The following is a 20,319-nucleotide window of genomic DNA, read 5'->3' on the forward strand; positions in this document are numbered from 1 at the left end:
CGTGTGGTATTAAAGTTTCACAAATCCGAAATTTCGACAATTTCGAATTTCTCGCGTAATTGCGCGTTTTACGTTTTACGAACCGGATTTTCGACTTGCAAAATCTCACGAGCGAGCACATAAAATTCCAGTTTAGAACGTGTCTCCACTTTAAAGGAGGATAAAATTTGTGTCAAATGCACAATTATATAGTGTGACGTAAACCGTCGTTGATAAGTAATTGCCTGGCCGCTTTTATGTGGAATGTGATTACTATCATCCGGAGAAATAATTTTTCAAATCACGAAAGAAGAGAAGGAGTATTAATACGTCCTAAATTTTATATAAATTTCGTAGAATGCGACGTAAAATTCTTTTAATCTCTACAATTGGAATTTTGAAAATCGCCCGAAGAAGTATTTCTTCTCTAAAAAAATAGTTCAAAAGTACATACTAAATTAGTTCATTTTACGGTGAAAGTGAGCAAGAATTTTTTATCAGAGCAAACGAAAAAAAGAATTAATAATACATGTATCTTTTCTAAATTAAAATAAAAATTAATAAACGTAATATTAATATATATATATTAATATATATATTAATATATATATTATATATTATACCGTACATTAATATTACGTTATAATTTTATATATTATATAAAATAATATATAAGCATATATATACTAATATATTATTATAAAATATTATATATTATATATAAAATAATATATAAGCATATACATACTAATATATTATTATAAAATATTATATATTATATATAAAATAATATATAAGTATATACATACTAATATACATTATAAAATATTATATATTAATATAATTAGTATGTATGTACTTATTATATATATAAGTATGTAAGTATATTATTATGTATGTACTTATATATTATATTATATATAAAATAACATATAAGTACATACATACTAACATATATATATAAAATATTATATATTAATATATATCAATATAAATGTATGATAATAATATTAATGTAATATGATTATAATGTAATGCAATTAATACGATGTAAATGTACAAATCAATATAAATACACGAGATTAACATAAATTTAATTAAACTGTATTGTCGTACACTAGACACTCTAAGAAATGTGCATTCTTCAAAAGAGAAAAAGAAATTTGCAAGTATACCAAATTAAACATTATAAACGAATAGTTATAAAATTTGTAAAATTTAAATCTCTATTTGATTACATTTTAAATCGAAAAAAATTACATTTTAAACCTGGCCAAAAAGCTAAATTTGTTCCGATCTCTACAAGTTGTTCCGCCGCTGCGAGCAGAGAGAACGAAGTTGTTATCCAGTGAAGTTCAACGCGACATCTGCATCGAAAACACAAGAGTCCCGCGCATTAACTCGCGCGAGAAATTGTAATTTTCGCGTCGGCGCGCGTTTGGACGGAAGTGAAATTTAATTTCTCGTTTCCGCGCATCTGCTCCGGGTGAGGAATCGTTTGAATCCATTTAAACGGCCGCCGCAAAGAATTTCACTTTACTTGCCTCGCGCGCAGCTGCGAAATTTAAATTGAAAAAAAAAAAAAAAAGGAAAAAGAAAAAGGAAGAGCCACCGATTCGAGTGATTTTCTGCAGAAGTTTTCAGAGCCATTTGTTCGCGATGCTCGAATTGTCGGCCGTTTTCTCGGTCAACTTCCGGCTAGAATCGAAATTCCGGTTCGCGAAATTCCCGTCGTTTCTCGGTTCTTTTCTGTTTTCGAGTGTTGCTTGAACTGAGTTGCAGTTTCCGAATTCATTTTTTCACGTTTGATACGTTTATTTAATTAATTTAATTTAATTTAATTGTAATATTTGTTTAATAATATTTATTTCTTTATTTTCTCGTTTCGTTGTTAATAATTATTTAAATTATTATTATAAAATTATTTGTGCAGGTTGCATTATATTTTACTATATATATATATATATATATATTATACACATTTTATGCATATTTTATTATATATGTACATTACATAGATACTTTACTATGTACATTATATTTTATTATTACATATATAGCTTGCTACATATGTTTTATATTGTACATTACATCTGTCATGTTTCAAATATTTGAAGAGAAACATTTTGAAGGATTTTAAACATTTTATTGTGGCAAATTTACATTGAAAAGCACATAATTGGATCAATAACTGTATGTGAACAGAAATCATCCTCTATATAATGTATGTAATAACACAATTTAATTATTATATTAATATACGTATATAATACATGCAGCAAAGTCTGTATATAATGTATATAATAAAATACGTATATACATAATGTATGTAATGTGTATAATATACATAGTAAAATATGTAGCAATATACATGATGTATAAACTAAAGTATGAATTTTTATTTGTAATGTATGTAATAAAATAAATATAAAGAATGTATCTATATGTATCTATATATAGGGTGATCTATTTAAATAAGCTCACCTAAATGGACCACCCTGTATAGTGATGTCCGTATATAACATACGTACATAGTAACGTATAATAATAATTTATCTACATATGTAACAATATACATAATAATTTACGCATGTAACGTATGTAGTAAATTACATCTGTAACGTATATAGTAATCAATGCAGTAAATTACTGTCTGCAATGTGCGTGATAATTCATCCAGTAAATTACGTCTGCAACGCATGTAGCAACGTATGTGCTAAATTACGTCTGTAATACATGTAGTAAATTTCTGTGGTAAATTATGCTTGCAACGTGTGTGTATGTAACCTCTCTCAAAAAAATATGTCGAAAAATCATTCTCTCTCTCTCTCTCTCTCTCTCTCTCTCTCTCTCTCTCTCTCTCTCTCGCTGCTGCCATAATCCGGCTCACTGCAAAAAAATGAACGCGAGAAGAGGAAGAGCCACGATATTTGCAGCTTCGAGTTTCTCGCTTTGATCAGGAAGTATTCTGACGTGAAAATCAACGAAAACGCATTTTTATCATAAACTCCCTATTTATTTTCTCGCTTTGTCGGCTTGGCCTGTAATTGCTGGCTTAACGATGAATTTGACGCATAGTTGCTCCCCTTTATGGGTGGTATCATTAAGCGGATGGCCGTCTCCGCTCGAAGAGATCGCCTCGTTTAATTTCAATGTTCGTCGAGTCGAGTACAACACGCTCGTGGACAAAAGAATACGGCAGTTTCGCAGAGGCGTCCTCGGTGAACTGCCTATGTGAGATCGCTGCGAATTTTAATTGCGAATTTATTCGTATCTTTTTATTCACTTTCATTAATTTTTGCAACAATATTTTGAAATTTAATTTTAATTCAGTGACTTGCCAGTTCCGACTGTTTTAGTGGTTTTGTATACTTCTATTTTATATTTTATGTTTCAGTATTTATGTTTAGTGGTTTCTTTTAAAAGCAATTTCTCTAGTAATTCTGATGGTTCAGTGACTTTCAGAGGTATTTTATATTTTAGTGCTTCTGATGGTTTCTTTAGTAATTTCTTTAGTAATTCTGATGGTTTCTTTAGTAATTCTGGTGGTTCAGTGATTCTTTAGTGATTTCTTTAACAATTTTGTTGGTTCAGTGACTTTTAGAAATATTTTATATTTTAGTACTTCTGATGGTTCCTTTAGTAATTTCTTTAGTAATTCTGATGGTTCAGTGGCTCTTTAGTGATTTCTTTAACAATTTTGATGGTTCAGTGACTTTCAGATGTATTTTATATCTTAGTACTTCTGATGGTTTCTTTAGTAATTTCCTTAGTGATTTTTTAAGTAATTCTGATGGTTTCTTTAGAAATTCTGGTAGTTTAGTGACTTTTTAGTAGTTTCTTTAACAATTTTGATGGTTCAGTGACTTTCAGAGATATTTAATATTTTAGTATTCCTAATAGTTTCTTTAGTAATTTCTTTAGTAACTCTTATGGTTCAGTGACTTTCAGAGGCATTTTATATTTTAGTATTTCTGATAGTTTCTTTAGTAATTCTGATGGTTCAGTGACTTTCAGAGATATTTTATATTTTAGTATTTCTGATGGTCTATTTAGTAATTTCTTTAGTATAATAATTCTGATGGTTTGGTGACTCTTTAGTAACTTTTTAAGTAACTCTGATGGTACAGTAACTTTCCAATTTTGACTATTTTAATATTTTCTTACATTTACATTTCATATTTTATTTTTACTTTAGTATATTTGTTCTCTCTCTCTCTCTCTCTCTCTCTCTCTCTCTCTCTCTCTCTCTCTGAAGCTTCGGTTTACCACTAATTGTCTTCGACTATTTCAAAATGTATATACTGGACTAAACTAAAATAATTTCTACTGCATAATACATAGCACTACTAAATCACATTTTCATTTCTTTAATACAATTAATTACAATTAGCGGATTATTTATTACACTTAACGGCACATTATTTATTTAGGATATTATAGGATATATATATATATATATATATATATATATATATATATATATATATATTATTTCATATATTATTACTTATATTTTACTTATTACAGGATATATTTATATTTATTATTATATTATAATATATATATTATTTTATATTTTATTATTTATACTACATACTAATAACACTTTCATTTCATTAATACAATTAATTACAATTAGCGGATTATTTATTACAATTAACGGCACGTCCCAGCGTGAAATCGAAAACTTCGCGAGGATCTCCTCCCGCAGCCCGGTGGATCGGTTCCCTACCAGCGGATAGAAACTCGGCGAAATATTTGGCCAAGCAATTAGCAAGTTCGTAATCCGGCGGTTGCGGATTCCTCTGCGCGTGGATCGATCGGAATCTCTCGCCGCGCCGGGGGCACGTGTGATTTCTCGTTCCGTGTTCGCGGCAGTTTCCGGTGGATCGGATTTCCGGGCTCGTTCGGCGCGCGAGCATCGTTCGCTCACGCTCGCGCGTCTCGCTTTCCTCCAGTTTAACATCAACCCCTTCAACCACCCCTTCGCGATACTCGCCGCTTTTCGCCCGCACGTGAACGCGTCGCGGAGCCATGAAATGATTTACCGTAGTAGTTGACGGAAATAGTTGATAGTTCCGGGCAGAGGAAACCGGTTGTCGATTGTTGAACGGTGTTTTTGGGTTGTCGAGTGGATTATCCCGGGCAAAATCGTTTCTTAAAGAGAGCAGTATAGCTTACGGAAATTTGCAAGCGTTTGCGGGGATAAATGGAAATGAGGGAGACTGTGACGTGATGAGAAAATAGTTATGTTGAAATAAATATTATAAAAATGTGTATATACAGCGTACACTGCCGCTGAAAAATCCTAAAGCAGGTGTTTATATTTATTTGTCTCAAAGTTGGATAAATTAAATGAATCGACAAAGTACTAAATTAAAAATTACATTATAAATGTGTTAATATGATATATTTATATATTTGTATATTATATATTTATAATGTAATTAACAATTTTGATGGTTTAGAATTACTAGAGAAATTACTAAAGAAACTAACAGAAATACTAAAATATAAAATACCTCTGAAAGTCACTGAACCATCAAAGTTGTTATATGTTTATATATTATATATTTATAATGTAATTATAAATATATTATAATGTATTTATATATAATTAATTATAATACACTATATAATATATATGTATAATATAATATACTACACTATAATATATTATAATATACTATTTAATACATATGTAATTAATTATAATATATTATTATAATACACTATATAGTATATATGTATAATATAATATACCATACTATAATATATTATTATAGTATGTATAATATAATATACTATACTATAATATATTATAATATACTATATAATATATATGTAATTAATTATAGTATACTATTATAAAATAGTTATGTAATTGAGGAATTTTATTGCCTATGAGAAATACTGAATATTAAAAATGAAATTTATCTCATCGAGACTTTCGAGGAGTATGCATGTATATAATTATATATCAATTTATACTTAATTGAATATAATTGTAAATTGATATATACTTATATTGAAGTATAACATACTATATTAAATATTAAATTAATGTTAGATATTTGCAGAATAAATTTACATATAAATATTTATTATGATTAACACAAATATAACGATATAATAATAGCTGCGACAATAATACAAGCTAATATGAGTAATACTAAATATTAAAAGATCAATATTCATCTTCCCAATGTCTAATAATAATTTTTCCTTATAGGAGAAGATTATCGTGCTAAATTAAAAAAATTCTTGCTCAAAAGTTCTAACGTCAAACTTGGACTATTTTTCATTATACTAAATAAATTTCAAACATTCTTCAATACCCTTCCTCCCAAGAACAGCAAAGAGATTCACCCCGACATTCGGAAATTTGCGTCGAACAAAAATGCTAACCGGTGGTTAGAATACGAACGATCTCGAATTTAATGGAACTGCATAGCCATCGTCTCTAATAGAAAAACATTCGTTTTTATTGCAGGGTATTTCCCTCTGCCGCCAGTTTACTGCCTCGCCTGGATCTGCCTCGACGTTTTATTATGCACGGCCAGCATCATGCACTTGTGCACCATAAGCGTGGACCGATATCTGAGTCTACGGTACCCCATGAAATTCGGCCGGAATAAAACCAGGCGGCGGGTTATGCTGAAGATCAGCTTCGTCTGGCTTCTCAGCATCGCTATGAGCCTACCTCTCAGTCTGATGTACTCGAAGGTGAGAGTGTTAGCTTAATGTGTTAGTATTCACGTATGAACATTCACACCGTACATCTCGAGATTGAAAGGTATCGTTTTATTTATAATATGTACGTACGTCGTTCCAGGTTTTGTCCTTTTGTCAAATCTTGGTTATTGGAATTAACTCTTTTCTTTTAAATGTTACTGGAATGTTAATTTTTCCTTCTAACAAAAGAACTTCAGGTCGTCAGGTTGGTTACATTTTTGAGAAATGTCGAGGATAATGAAAGAAAAAAAAAAAAAAAGGGGGAAGAAGCAAGAAATGCCACAAGAAATAATTGAGAAGGAAATTAATACTATTTTAGTTTATTAAAAGATTTGGAAATAAGATGATTTATAGAGATAGTCTCTTGTAACTAATAAAAGACTTGAGAAAGAAATTAATAGTATTGTAGCTTACTAGAAGATTTAGAAACAAAATTATTTGTAGAGAATTACTTTTAGAATTACTTTTTTATACTTGTAAGAAAAGACTTGAGAAAGAAATTAATATTATTGTAGTTTACTAGAAGATTTAGAAACAAAATTACTTGTAGAGTTAGAATTACTTTTAGAATTATTTTTTTATACTTGTAAGAAAAGACTCGAGAAAGAAATTAATATTATTGTAGTTTACTAGAAGATTTAGAAACAAAATTACTTGTAGAGTTAGAATTAGTTTTAGAATTACTTTTCCATATTTGTAAGAAAAGATTCGAGAAAGAAATTAATATTATTTTAGTTTACTAGAAGATTTAGAAACAAAATTACTTGTAGAGTTAGTATTAGTTTTAGAATTACTTTTTCATATTTGTAAGAAAAGATTCGAGAAAGAAATTAATATTATTTTAGTTTACTAGAAGATTTGGAAACAAAATTACTTGTAGAGTTAGAATTAGTTTTAGAATTACTTTTTCATATTTGTAAGAAAAGATTCGAGAAAGAAATTAATATTATTTTAGTTTACTAGAAGATTTGGAAACAAAATTACTTGTAGAGTTAGAATTAGTTTTAGAATTACTTTTTCATATTTGTAAGAAAAGATTCGAGAAAGAAATTAATATTATTTTAGTTTACTAGAAGATTTGGAAACAAAATTACTTGTAGAGTTAGAATTAGTTTTAGAATTACTTTTTTATACTTGTAAGAAAAGACTTGAGAAAGAAATTAATATTATTCTGGTTTATTAGAAAATATGGAAATGAAAGATTTAACCTAAAGAAACAGAGAAATTCTAGAAGTCTTGGAAATGAAATTACTTTACTAATAGAGCACTCCCCAAAGTAAATTCAATTTTCTGAATAAAAGCTAAATTTTGTTACATTCCTTGTTTCTTTCCTTTAATCATTTCATGATCATTGCACGTGACTCACTATGCTTGCAAATAACAGGTGCTCACTTTCTCATTTTAACATACAACGACTCCATACAATTTTGTATAATTATCATTTGAAAGCTAACTATTCATCGTCTCTTTCTTTTAAACCTCAATTTACCTCATTTTTGCTTAGAATTATCTTTCTTCTCGTCGACACTGGAAGCGTGCGAACGTTAGAATGCTAATTTCTCTTGTACCGAATTTCGTGTACAGCGATTTTTATCGATAGTCAGACACAGCAACGGTTCCCGCAAAATTACAATGCGGCTCTGAAAATTCAGAGTAACTCGCGCGAGTATTGCAACATCATTAATTCGCGGTCTCGCGAAGGCAATACGGATATTCGTGGCCTCCGCCGGGCAAAGAAACGAGAAAGAGCAGGAGAGGCGGAGAAAAAAAGAAAGCAGAAGAAGAAGGAAAAGGGAGAAGTGCAAGGCATGGACTGTTGTAATTTAAGAGCTATTTTCTGATACGAATCGTAGCTGCATGCTAGACGGTGCAGTTTCGTGAAGAGTATAACGTGCATCAATTCGGAACACTCGTGGGATCGACGATATCGAAGAGCGCTGAGAATATGGAAATGAATGCGGCGTATCCACCGTATATCATACAAATATTTAGGTTACCTATAATTCTTGAACTTCGAGAGGGATGTACAATGAAATAACTTGCTACACGTGTTAAATGTATATGAAACTAATAAATTTGTAAATCTAACTTGATCATCTTTTCATTTATTAATCAAGTCAAAAAAATACTTTTCAGCCACTAGTCGACATGCTGTGATTTAATTTAAATAACAGAAGCAGATGTATTACAATTGAAAATTATATTGATTCAGACAGTTTAGGAGATGGATATGTTAATTATTCTGAATGAATGTTTATGAATAATTTTTCTGTGTTGAACGATGTTCGAATAGTTTTGCGACAGTACTGTACTATATATGAAAGAGTAATAAACGTTGTATTCAATTATTCGAACGCTTAGGTATATATATATATGGCTACGTGTGTCTATAATTAATCGAACCAGGCTAGTTAAATTAATGTATATTTACACTGTAAGGCCATATATTTACATTGTGCAAAATTTATTAGACGTGCAATTACTGCCGCCGTGTTCCTAGCTAAAGTATACCATTGTTATATTGTTCAAAAATGTATCGAATCGATCAAACGCAGTGTACGGTATTCACGTAAAAGTACAATGAAACATTTCGCGAGAAGAATTTTTTTATCAAGTTATACATACACGTGGCAGAGTACGCGTGGCAGAGTTTTTTTGCGTCGAAATTTTGAAAAGCCACGAGCGAATGAAACATTTTGATTCAAAATATAATAATAGTAGTAATATTTATAATATATATCATATATTATAAATATTATAATATATATAATTATAAGTGAATTTAATGTAATAACAACGTTTGTAATCTTGGCTGACAATCACGATTCTGTCATTGAATATTCATACTCGTTAAATCCTGACAATTAAAAATTTGAGAATGATACGTTTTCATTGTCATAACAAATAGAAATTTCATTTGTTTCGAGCAACAGTGTGAAAAGAAAAGTGTGATGATAATTCATTCAAATAAATATTTAGCATATTACGTGTAAGAACGTCAATTGAAGTAACTATGTAAGAAATCTTTGAGACATCTAATTAAAAAATTTCTGTTTGAAACAAATGTACGAAAAGATAGCTAAGTATGTATCGGGCAGCTTTTGTTCTCCAACGACTCGTTTGTTAAATGTCTCACTGGCTTTCCGTGCTACACGAAACGCTAAAGTTCCCTCTTTTCTTTTGTATTTCCAGCGTGGATTGCAGAAACTAAATGCTTGTAGAAGGTTACCTCTAAAATCTATGAAATACAAAGAACCGAGCCATTTCAACGACGTTATTCCGGGAAATATTTGGAGAAAAAAAGGAGTTCAAGGATGCCATTGTTAATTATTATGCAGACGCACATTTCACGCTGAATTTTTGTTCAATATTTCATCGAAAGTATGATTGCGATCGAGTTTACATTAAAATAAAATTGAAAAAATTGTACAAAGTAAAATACAAATAAAATTTAAAAAAAATGTACAAGGTAAAATACAAATAAAATTGAAAAAAATCTAAAAAGTAAAATACAAATAAAATTGAAAGAAAATGTGCAAATTAAAATACAAATAAAATTTTAAAAAATGCACTAAGTAAAATACAAATAAAATTTGAAAAAATGTACAAAGTACAAATAAAATTGAAAAAAATCTACAACGTAAAATACAAATAAAATTGAAAAAAAACTACAAAGTAAAATACAAATAAAATTGAAAAAAAATGTGCAAATTAAAATACAAATAAAATTGAAAAAAATGCACTAAGTAAAATACAAATAAAATTTAAAAAAATGTACAAAGTAAAATACAAATAAAATTTAAAAAAATGTACAAAGTAAGGTACAAATAAAATTGAAAAAAATGTACAAAGTAAAGTACAAATAAAATTGTTAAATTGTTAATTATCTTGTTCTGTTTGTTAAATTGTACTTGTGGTCATAATTAGATTTTGTATACATTATCATAATATAGAATCTCTGAACATTTTGAACAATCTCTTTCAGTATTATACAAGTTTGAAATGAACTTGGAATTGAATTATTAAAAATTCTGTAACATTCATAAAATAAGAGTTTATAATAATATTTATAGTATATTTTGAAATTCTTCTCCTTAGGCAAACAAATGTACTATACAAATACACTATGTTACACAGAACGATAATAAATAAATAATATGGTTCGCCACTTCTGGTTTATATTCATAAAATTTCTAAATTCGTGTGTTAATCTTCATTTAAACTAACATGTCTCTAATTTGTCTCTTTTCGATGATAATTTCAAGACTGATTCTTACATTAATAACAGAACGATGTATCAAATTGTCACAAAAACTAAACTTTCATTAATAGAAATCATTTTCTATTGAAAACAATCTCTTTTACTTTTATCAGACAAGCTGCTTAACAATAATTTCTTATTTAAGAAAATTAGCTTCGAGTGATTTGTGACGAAACGTAAAATTAACGTAAAATAAAACGAAACGATAAATGACGAGTGAAACGAGGTTGCAAACCCGTTTTGGACAATCGGACACTCGCTATTCGAGAATTTCGCTAAATTGCGACATCGTTTGTCATAAAACGTATTACCCCTAATACAAATTTACTTATCCGGGATTTAATTTTCCAGTCCATCGAACTCGAAATTCCCCATTTTATCAGCCAGTTGTCTCCTTCTTAGTTCCCCCAGAGGCACTTTCAAACGACGTAAGTAACAATTTGTCAAGTTTTAATGAACGCGCGTTTTCGAGGCGAATCCACGAACGGATTTTTGCGGGCAACTTGGAGAACGAGAGGGCATTGTTTAATTAATTCTTGACATTCCTAACTTGGGTGTATTTACGGGGAAATTGAAATTGGCCGTAGCATATCTAAAGTCTCTGTTATTCTGCGAAGACTCATGAAAAATTCAGACTCACCGAGGTCGAAACGGGCTGATTGCTATTAATATATCAGCGGACCGTTCTGATCTAACTCCGGCCTGAATCTACTGTGGTTTTCAATTTCTAATTAATTGTCAAATTATTTCCTTTTATTGAATTGTTGGCGGTTTCTTAATCGGTTTTTCTACCTTTAACTATAAAAATACGCATTCTTGTTCAGCGTTAAAATATTGTTACCTAACCTTAGATGCAGTTTCAATTTATTTTAATTTCAATTCAATTATTCTCGATCTGTTGAATTTCCAGGTTAAATTTCGACAATCACAAATTAATTACACATAGCCAGTATCGTTAACAGTTCTCAGAAATATTATTATAATTATATTATATTATATTATATTATAATTATATTATATTATATTATGATATTATTATATATATAATATTATTATAATATACAACTATATTATATTATAATTATATATTATTATATATATAATATTATTATACTATACGACTATATTATATTATAATTATATATTATTAATTTATAATATACAACTATATTATATTATAATTATTAATTTATAATATACAACTATATTATATTATAATTATTAATTTATAATATACAACTATATTATATTATAATTATATACTATTATATATATAATATTATTATAATATACAACCAACATTGTATGTCTAGATCAAAATGCCTGTATCTTTGGATTTGACAAATTTTGTCCAACTTCAAATAATAATTACAATTATTAACATAATGTAACACAATTAATTGAGCGAAACTGCATTTGTAATTATTATTAATTATTGTTATTATATTATATAATAACACAACAACAATATAACAGAATAATATGTAATATAATAACAATAATTAATAATAATTACAAATTCAGGGGAAACTGCGATATAGCTCATGCTGCTGCAATTAACAGCTCTACAATTCCCAATTGAAATCGAAATTTAACCAAATTAACAGTCCTGTGATTCCAAAGAGAACTATAGAGAAGGAATGTCTGTGCTCGTCCGATTTTTCATCCTTCGTACGCGCTGTTACATGAAAGAAGCTTGCAAAACGGCGCCACTCGCTTCGTTAAAGCAAACGAGGATGTTCGTGGTAATTCATATTGTTTGGATCGTTTTTTAATCTCAGCCGGATTAATTGGGAGCCCGTGCCGGCTAGCTCGTGCCATTTTCCCGCGTGGAATCGCGTTGCATATTTTAACGAGTTTAATGAGTACACCGCGGAGAATAGGAATTAATAGAGCAGAACGAGGCAGAACTTTTCATGCCGCGGGGAAAATTAACGTGTACACGCATGTGGCTGTTTGTTTGCCTTGGGCTCCAGCAGATAATAATCCAATAATAAGGCGATACACATACGTTTTTGAGAAGCTCCGACGTTCGAGACGAATTTCGAGAAACAGAAATTTTGCAGATCTGATAGATTCGAAGAATGAAATCTTGCGGACTCGGTCGCTCAAAGCGAACGTTCTCGCTGTTTGATCGTCACGGTATGTATATTGATCTTGTTTGACATAGTCTGACTTCGTTTACATAGTGTGAATTTTTACATAATTCAATTTGAGCAAATGAAAGAGATTTAATGGTATTTTAGGTATGTCTAACTTGATCTGGAAATCGCGTGGAATAAGAATCTATTTGTATTTTCTGTTTTTGTTAAAAATTTTAGAAACGATAAATATATATTGAACAAGTTTAATTTAGTTTGCTACTCTGATTCTCGAATTTTTCTACGTTTGACGCTTCACACTTTAGTAAACAAAAGGGATTTTATGACATTTTAGAGACATATTTTCAACGTAAGGCTTGATCTATTTCATTTAAGATGTTTTTTTTTCGTTTCTCGTGTATGATGAAAATATTTAAATAGCCACAATGTATTATATCAAGTATTCTGTCATTATATATTTACGTCATTTTCTGTGTCAATGAAATATCGAAGAAGAGCAAGCTACGTTATACTTAGAAAAATTATTAACTAAACAAGTAGCTGAACAGTAAATGTTGCAGTATATACAAAAATAATATACCAACTAACTAACTGAATGACAAATATGTTTTTCGACAAATATATATAAAGAAAAGAAAAATTTTTAAAAGTAGAATACGAGAACATTTTCTCGAATCTCTCAGAAAACTTAATGACACTGATATCATCTTTTAATCTCTTCTTTTTTTTTTTTCTTCACACTTGCCGAGGCATTTTCTTCTTTTTTTTTTTTTTTATCTACAGATTGCATCTGCAGATTTCGCAGAAATATCATTTTTCATGCGTTACGAGCCCTCATCAAGGAAGAAATTATTTTAATAGCTTGTTTTCGAGATAAAACACAGCGAAAATAACAGAGCGCTGCACGTGCCATTTTCATTCCCAGCTGGATTCCAAGTTGCATCGTAAATAGAACGATAAACAGCGGACTATTTTAAACATTGGACACCGACGTCATAAACTATATTAAATGAACAGTAAAGAGTAACCGCGAGTAATTCTACGAGAGGAAATTTGAAAGTGCAAAATTCCGTTTCGCGTGATTGTCGATTTTAATTTGTTCTAAATATCATCACGCTAAATTCGACATATTTAACACAAATATTACACGAACGACTTTTAACTTCAAGTAAAACTTGCACAAACTGCAGATTTCAAGGTACAAAATTCTTCCTTGAACGTGTATAATTTCAACTAATTTCAACCATTCTAAAAAGTCTTGCCATACTGATCTTGATACTTTTATTGTAAACGTGACACGAATCTAGTCCTTTAACTCTCGTCTGACATAATTTAACTTCACTGTAGCACAATTTACAGCTATTTCATTAATTTTGATTTTTCTGCTAAAATAAAAAATACGATATTCTTTTATTACAGATTAAAAATTGTTTTTTCGTTAACCAGAAGAGACGAGTCAGAAAATTAATCACTCGGTGAGATCTTAATTTATCTTCATTCCTTTTGCCGTGATAATTTCTCTATTTAAAGGCCATTTAGTATTTTGCGAAACTACTTTTACTGCTTCTTTATCACCACTATATTAGATAAGAATTCGTTCGTGTCACGAATGTGGGAACATATTTTAATGAGAAGCGTCGTTGAGAGTGTGGCAGGAAAGGCAGAAGTGCAAATTGAATTCAGAATTGATGGGCATACTTATGTACGTTCATATTTCTACAAACGCGAAAGCAGTTTCAAAGTATACTGACGAAATTTGGAATTAAAGAAAAAGAGAATTTTTCCTTTCGCTAATACATTTTGCATCGAAACAAAAAATTATTTCGTATATGTCGAAACATTGAAATATAACTTTTCATCCTTAATATTAATTATCCTTCAACGAAAGGACACCTACGTGAATGAAAAATTTAACTAAAAGTCTTTCAAATCGTCTTTCCAAATCATTGTTCAATATTGTAAAATGAAAAAAAAAAAGACATTTTCTCTCGAGTAACATTAATCAATATAATCTCTTAATTTTACCTTCAGAATTTTATTTCTGAAATATCTTCAGAATTTTACTCCCCGATGAAAGCAAAAAATGTAATTGATCATGGGTTTTCCTTTTAATCTAGGATCTTGGAACGAATCATTTTTATGTTTTCTCCTGGATGAAACATCCACGCAAAGGCGTGAAGATTGATGAGTCGCGACCCATAAGAAAGAAATGATTGGAAGTTACGAGTATGATTATGTGAAACTTGCTTCTCGTAAAATTTCTAACTTACACACGGTTAGTATTTCATTTGTTTATAATATTTATAATGTATATTTGTATCACATTTATCATTTATAGTTTATTCGGTAGACTAATGATAAATTATAATATATAATTTATTTAATAATAAATATATAATACTATTTAATAATAAATATATAATTCTATTATCAATTCTAATAACAAGTCGGGTAACGTTATAAATAAATTATAATATTTATGAAACTGAAATTAGAAGAAGATTATTGTGATATCAAAATTAGAACGACGAATGATATTAGAAATTCTTTTGTTGAATCCTCTTGAAAAAAAAGTTTCTATTATATACATAAAATGAATTTTTTTCTGAGAATAATTCTTTCCCAATAATTTCTGATTTCCCTCATAAGTTTTATACAGGACAAGGTTAAAAATTTCTCTGTATAATATACAAATTTCGATATTTAAATCAGAATGGTCCTAATTATCGTAAATTTTCTCATATAAAATTGTATCGAATCCTATTTTTGCGTAGGACAATTAGTAATGAAAATTATTCACGTAAACATTGCCTGTGATTTTATGAAAAAAAAAAAACTATGTTGAAAATTTTCTCTACATTTTTTGTGGCTGGAAATTGGGAGAAAAGAATTTCGCATTATTATGCAAATTCTGACATTTAAAATGCATCGAGTATTACGAGGGAAAAAAAGAAAACATCGTTAAAGTTAAACTCGTCTCACTTGTATTAATATTTATAACGTATAGGTTATCGTTTTAATTTTCGTTCAATGAAGCTATATAGCTTCTCTAAATGTTATGCACGCAAACATTGGCAATTAATAAATTGCAATTTCAATGTATAATGTTCAACTTTGACTACAATTCCTAGGTTCTAACATTTTTGATTTTATATGAGAGATTATATTAATTCCATTATACTATATTGTATCAATAAATTATCCTAATTATATACTAATTATATTACATTAATATGATATATAGAAATAAAAATTAAATAAATATTATATTACATTATATTAACGTAAGCTATGTGACATTTCATTTTTGCATTTGCATCAATCAATTATAAATGGATTAATTACATTGAAATAATAAATCCGATAAACAAATGTTTTGATAATTCAAGCTATGTAAACATCTGCTTGTTGGAAATCAATTAACAATGAAGTAACCAGAAACATTTTATTATTGCAAATATTACCACAGAGATTCCATGTTAGATCAATATATAGAAACACTTATTCTAATAAAAATCAATTCATTCGATAATATAGAAAATTAATTCATACATGTACAATGAAGCAAAAATATAAAAATTAATTCATGAATCAAACAATTAAAAAACTTACCGAGCGTCAACGCAGCGGTTTCTCGGTTGCTGGAACAATCGATTATCCTAATCTTCTCAGACGATAATGAAAATTCAGATCACTGCAGTGTCGCACGCGATTAGTACGTCAACGAAACGAAAATTCACTAGAAATTATGCAAATGTTTCGAAAATGATAAAATAATCGACTAACGATTTAATAATTATTGAGTATTGGTGTTAGATAACTGATTAAAAACTCATCTAATGTAAAAAATGCAAAGGTATTGATAATATTAGGAAAATTGTACAGATTTGTTAGTGACGACGAAACAAAAACGAATATAACCTCATTTTACGAAAACTTCAGAGAAATGTGTAATTAAATGATATAACATACTGTATAATAAGTGATTGCAAAAGTATATAGAAAAATAACCTCATTTTAAAGAACTCTAAGGGAAACGTGTAATTTTGAAGATGAAAAGAATTGAAAAAACGACAGTGAAAGACGAAGAAGATACGTAACACGTAACGTATGAAATTTCGAACGAGATTTAATTTACAACGCAAATCGCACGCACGTCCAAGAATATCGAACCACTTTTAAGTCACGTTAATTCGAAATAATCAAAATTCACGCTTTTTTTTTTTTTTTGAACGAGTTGGAACGTATTTCAATCACTGTAGAAATCACGCGCGAAATTCACAAATATGGCGCATTCGCTCGAGTCGCGACATATTAACCTATACTAACCGCGTGTCACTTTTTAAACGACGAAAATTCAACGCACGCCGAAACTTTGTCCTTTAACGAAACGCTTTCGAATGGAAAAACACTCGAAACGAAACAATGAAATGCGAGAAAAACTAATTGAACGCTCTCCCATGCTCGAATCGCGTGCATTCGCGAGCGCTGCGCGTCAGTACTAGATTAACCAATCAGAATTGAGCAGCGTGAAGAAAGCGCGGGGAATTCGATCGCGGGGCAAAACTCGTTTCACGTTCCATTTGCTCTGATGACTTATTCACGAGGTAATCGTCGACAGGTGATAGAAGTTTCTCAAAGGTTGTCTCTTTTAAACATTAATTTAAGGTTTTTGGGTTGTGCCCCGCAGCAGAAATTGAAAATATTGTAGGTTATAAATGGAGCAATGGCTCTCGTCAACTGGGTCACGCAGGGTTACACATACAGGCTGCTTCGTTCATTCTGTTTCAATTACTTTCGGAATTTTATGCTTTCGGAAATTTCCGGGGGAATGGAAGCTAAATGAAAATTCGTTCCAGCTGTTTCGAGCTTGTAATTTCGAGGCAAGTTGTATTGCAATTTATGTTTTTGCAAAATAAAATAAATACAATTCACGAGTGAAGCGAGGCTTCATTTCATTGAAAAATTTTATAAGACAGTGAGACAGAAATCAATTAATATGTAATTCGCCTGTCGCAGTGAACAGTCAAAGTGTTTATTTTATGAAATAAAAATTCATTCGTTTCCCACATAAAATGAAATGTACTCTATAGTGGGACAGTGGTCTCTTTTGGTTTTAATTAGCGAAATTGTATATTATTGTATCTTCTGTTTTCCGTGAAGAATTGGATTCGTTATCCGTGGAACAATTTAGATAGAAGTGATTGCATATCAACTTTTATCGATATTTGATGAAACACACGGAAAAATAAATAAATTTTTTAATAATGGGACAATAGGAATCGAACGGGATGGAAAAATATATGCTGATTGGAAAAGTGAATTCATCGCTAAAAGTTGATTAAAAAAATTCAACAAACTGATTAAGTTAATGAATGTTTTAATAAACGAATACACTTAATAATAGCAATAATAAGTAAATTTTTATAGAAATTATAAAAAATTGTTGCTCATTAATGCAAGTTGATTGAAACGTGATTAAAAATCTAATTTCCTTCTTGATTGAATCCAAGCCAACTTTTGTTCGTTTATTCAAATTACTGAAAGACGAAGCCACCTTTACACTCCAACCCTAACGATTAATAATAATAAATCACTTTTTCTCGCGCTCTCCATTATCAATCTTACTACAGTTAATAATGAAACTATAAGTCACTTTTTTCCCCCCCCCGTTCTCCATTATCAATCTTCCACCGCCCCAATTATCTCATTTCGCGAATTATCAAGATGCATCACGCGTCCCGCGATAGTGAACTTTCACGAAGTTGCCATTTTTTTCACGACTGACTGACTTTTCATTCCAAGGAAACACGCTCCATTTCTTTTTTTCAAATATCAAACTGTATTTTCCATTCATGCGAATCAAGGTTTTTCATTTGGGACAAGATGAAAAGACGTATTATTAACACAACTTTGGAAACAACGTTGGAAGCAATTTCACACGGAGCGAAATTTTCTATCCAAGACAATTGGATTTGAGATTCATTGCTGGGTGAAATAGTATTTTAAATGAAAGAGATATCTGTAAAGATTAATTGCAACGCAATTAGTGCTGCACTGGTTGATTTGTTAATACTTTACAAATATATTCGCCAGTATGTTATTTCACTTGTGCACGAATTCGAACGGGGAATTTGTTGATTTTTGCGATTATTCGGCGAGATGGCGGCATCCGTCAATCGCTTTGCGACACGTCAATTCCTCGTCAAAGGGAGGAACGATATCGACAAAGGGGCAGACAGATGAATCGAGATGCCTTTCAGGAAGAAATCACACGCGTGAGTTGATCAATCGACCAGTCCCGACGGCCGGTTCATTTTTTTTTCCTCCGGTGAATTTTTATTCGTGGCGCGACTGATTTTAGATTTCTAGCCGAGCTAACGTTTAACAAAAGTTCGGACCTATCACTAGCACTTGATTAGTTTATTAATTTCATTATTATTAGAATTTTAGAATTCACCAATTCTATTATTATTGATATTGTTTGACTGGAATTATATAAAGCGACAGGAACAGTACACAATTTTCTGGTATATTCGAAATCGAGGAATAACAGAAATCCTCAAAATTTTTTTCCGGGGAGGGGGAAAGCAATCTTCTGGAAGTATAGTTCAATATTCCGAATGAAGTAAAATCAATCAACCATTTTTTAACTAACTCGCCAATATATTAACTTCTCTGTTTTTTTAAAACTAGTGTTCCAATGTTTATTTTTTCATTCCATTTTTCAACCAGTTGTACGATATTAATTCGACGAGCAAATTTCGGGAAAATTGGATAAATTGCTGAATCCTGACAGAAACATTGTCTCGTTTTCTTCACTAAACTCGTTTGTTGCAACATCTATCCGTTTTTACACATTCAACAGTTTAGAATTGTTATTGGTATTATTATTAACATCTTTCAGTGGTATATTCTTGTTATCATCATCGTTACTGTGATTACAACTGTTATTATTATTTATTATATATATTTATATTATATTATATAATTAAATATTTATTCTTATTATATTTATTATATTTATTATATATATATTTATATTTATTATATTTATTATATATATATTTATATTTATTATATTTATTATATATATATTTATATTTATTATATTTATTATATATATATTTATATTTATTATATTTATTATATATATATTTATATTTATTATATTTATTATATATATATTTATATTTATTATATTTATTATATATATATTTATATTTATTATATTTATTA

The 20,319-nt window shown here is 29.5% G+C and overlaps 1 protein-coding gene across 1 annotated transcript in view; it reads left to right on the forward strand.

The window, feature by feature from the left end:
- The first annotated feature begins 3,018 nt into the window (after positions 1-3,018).
- LOC122534458 (5-hydroxytryptamine receptor 1-like) overlaps positions 3,019-20,319 on the forward strand; it is a 46,423-nt gene continuing 29,122 nt past the window's right edge. The window contains exons 1-2 of the mRNA XM_043665097.1: positions 3,019-3,213; positions 6,476-6,708. Coding sequence (XP_043521032.1) covers positions 3,132-3,213; positions 6,476-6,708 — 315 coding nt within the window. The 5' untranslated portion in view covers positions 3,019-3,131. The remainder of the gene's footprint in view (positions 3,214-6,475; positions 6,709-20,319) is intronic.

The sequence above is a fragment of the Frieseomelitta varia genome, unplaced genomic scaffold (genome assembly GCF_011392965.1).
Source record: "Frieseomelitta varia isolate USP_RPSP 00005682 unplaced genomic scaffold, Fvar_1.2 scaffold_6, whole genome shotgun sequence".
NCBI lineage: Eukaryota > Metazoa > Arthropoda > Insecta > Hymenoptera > Apidae > Frieseomelitta > Frieseomelitta varia.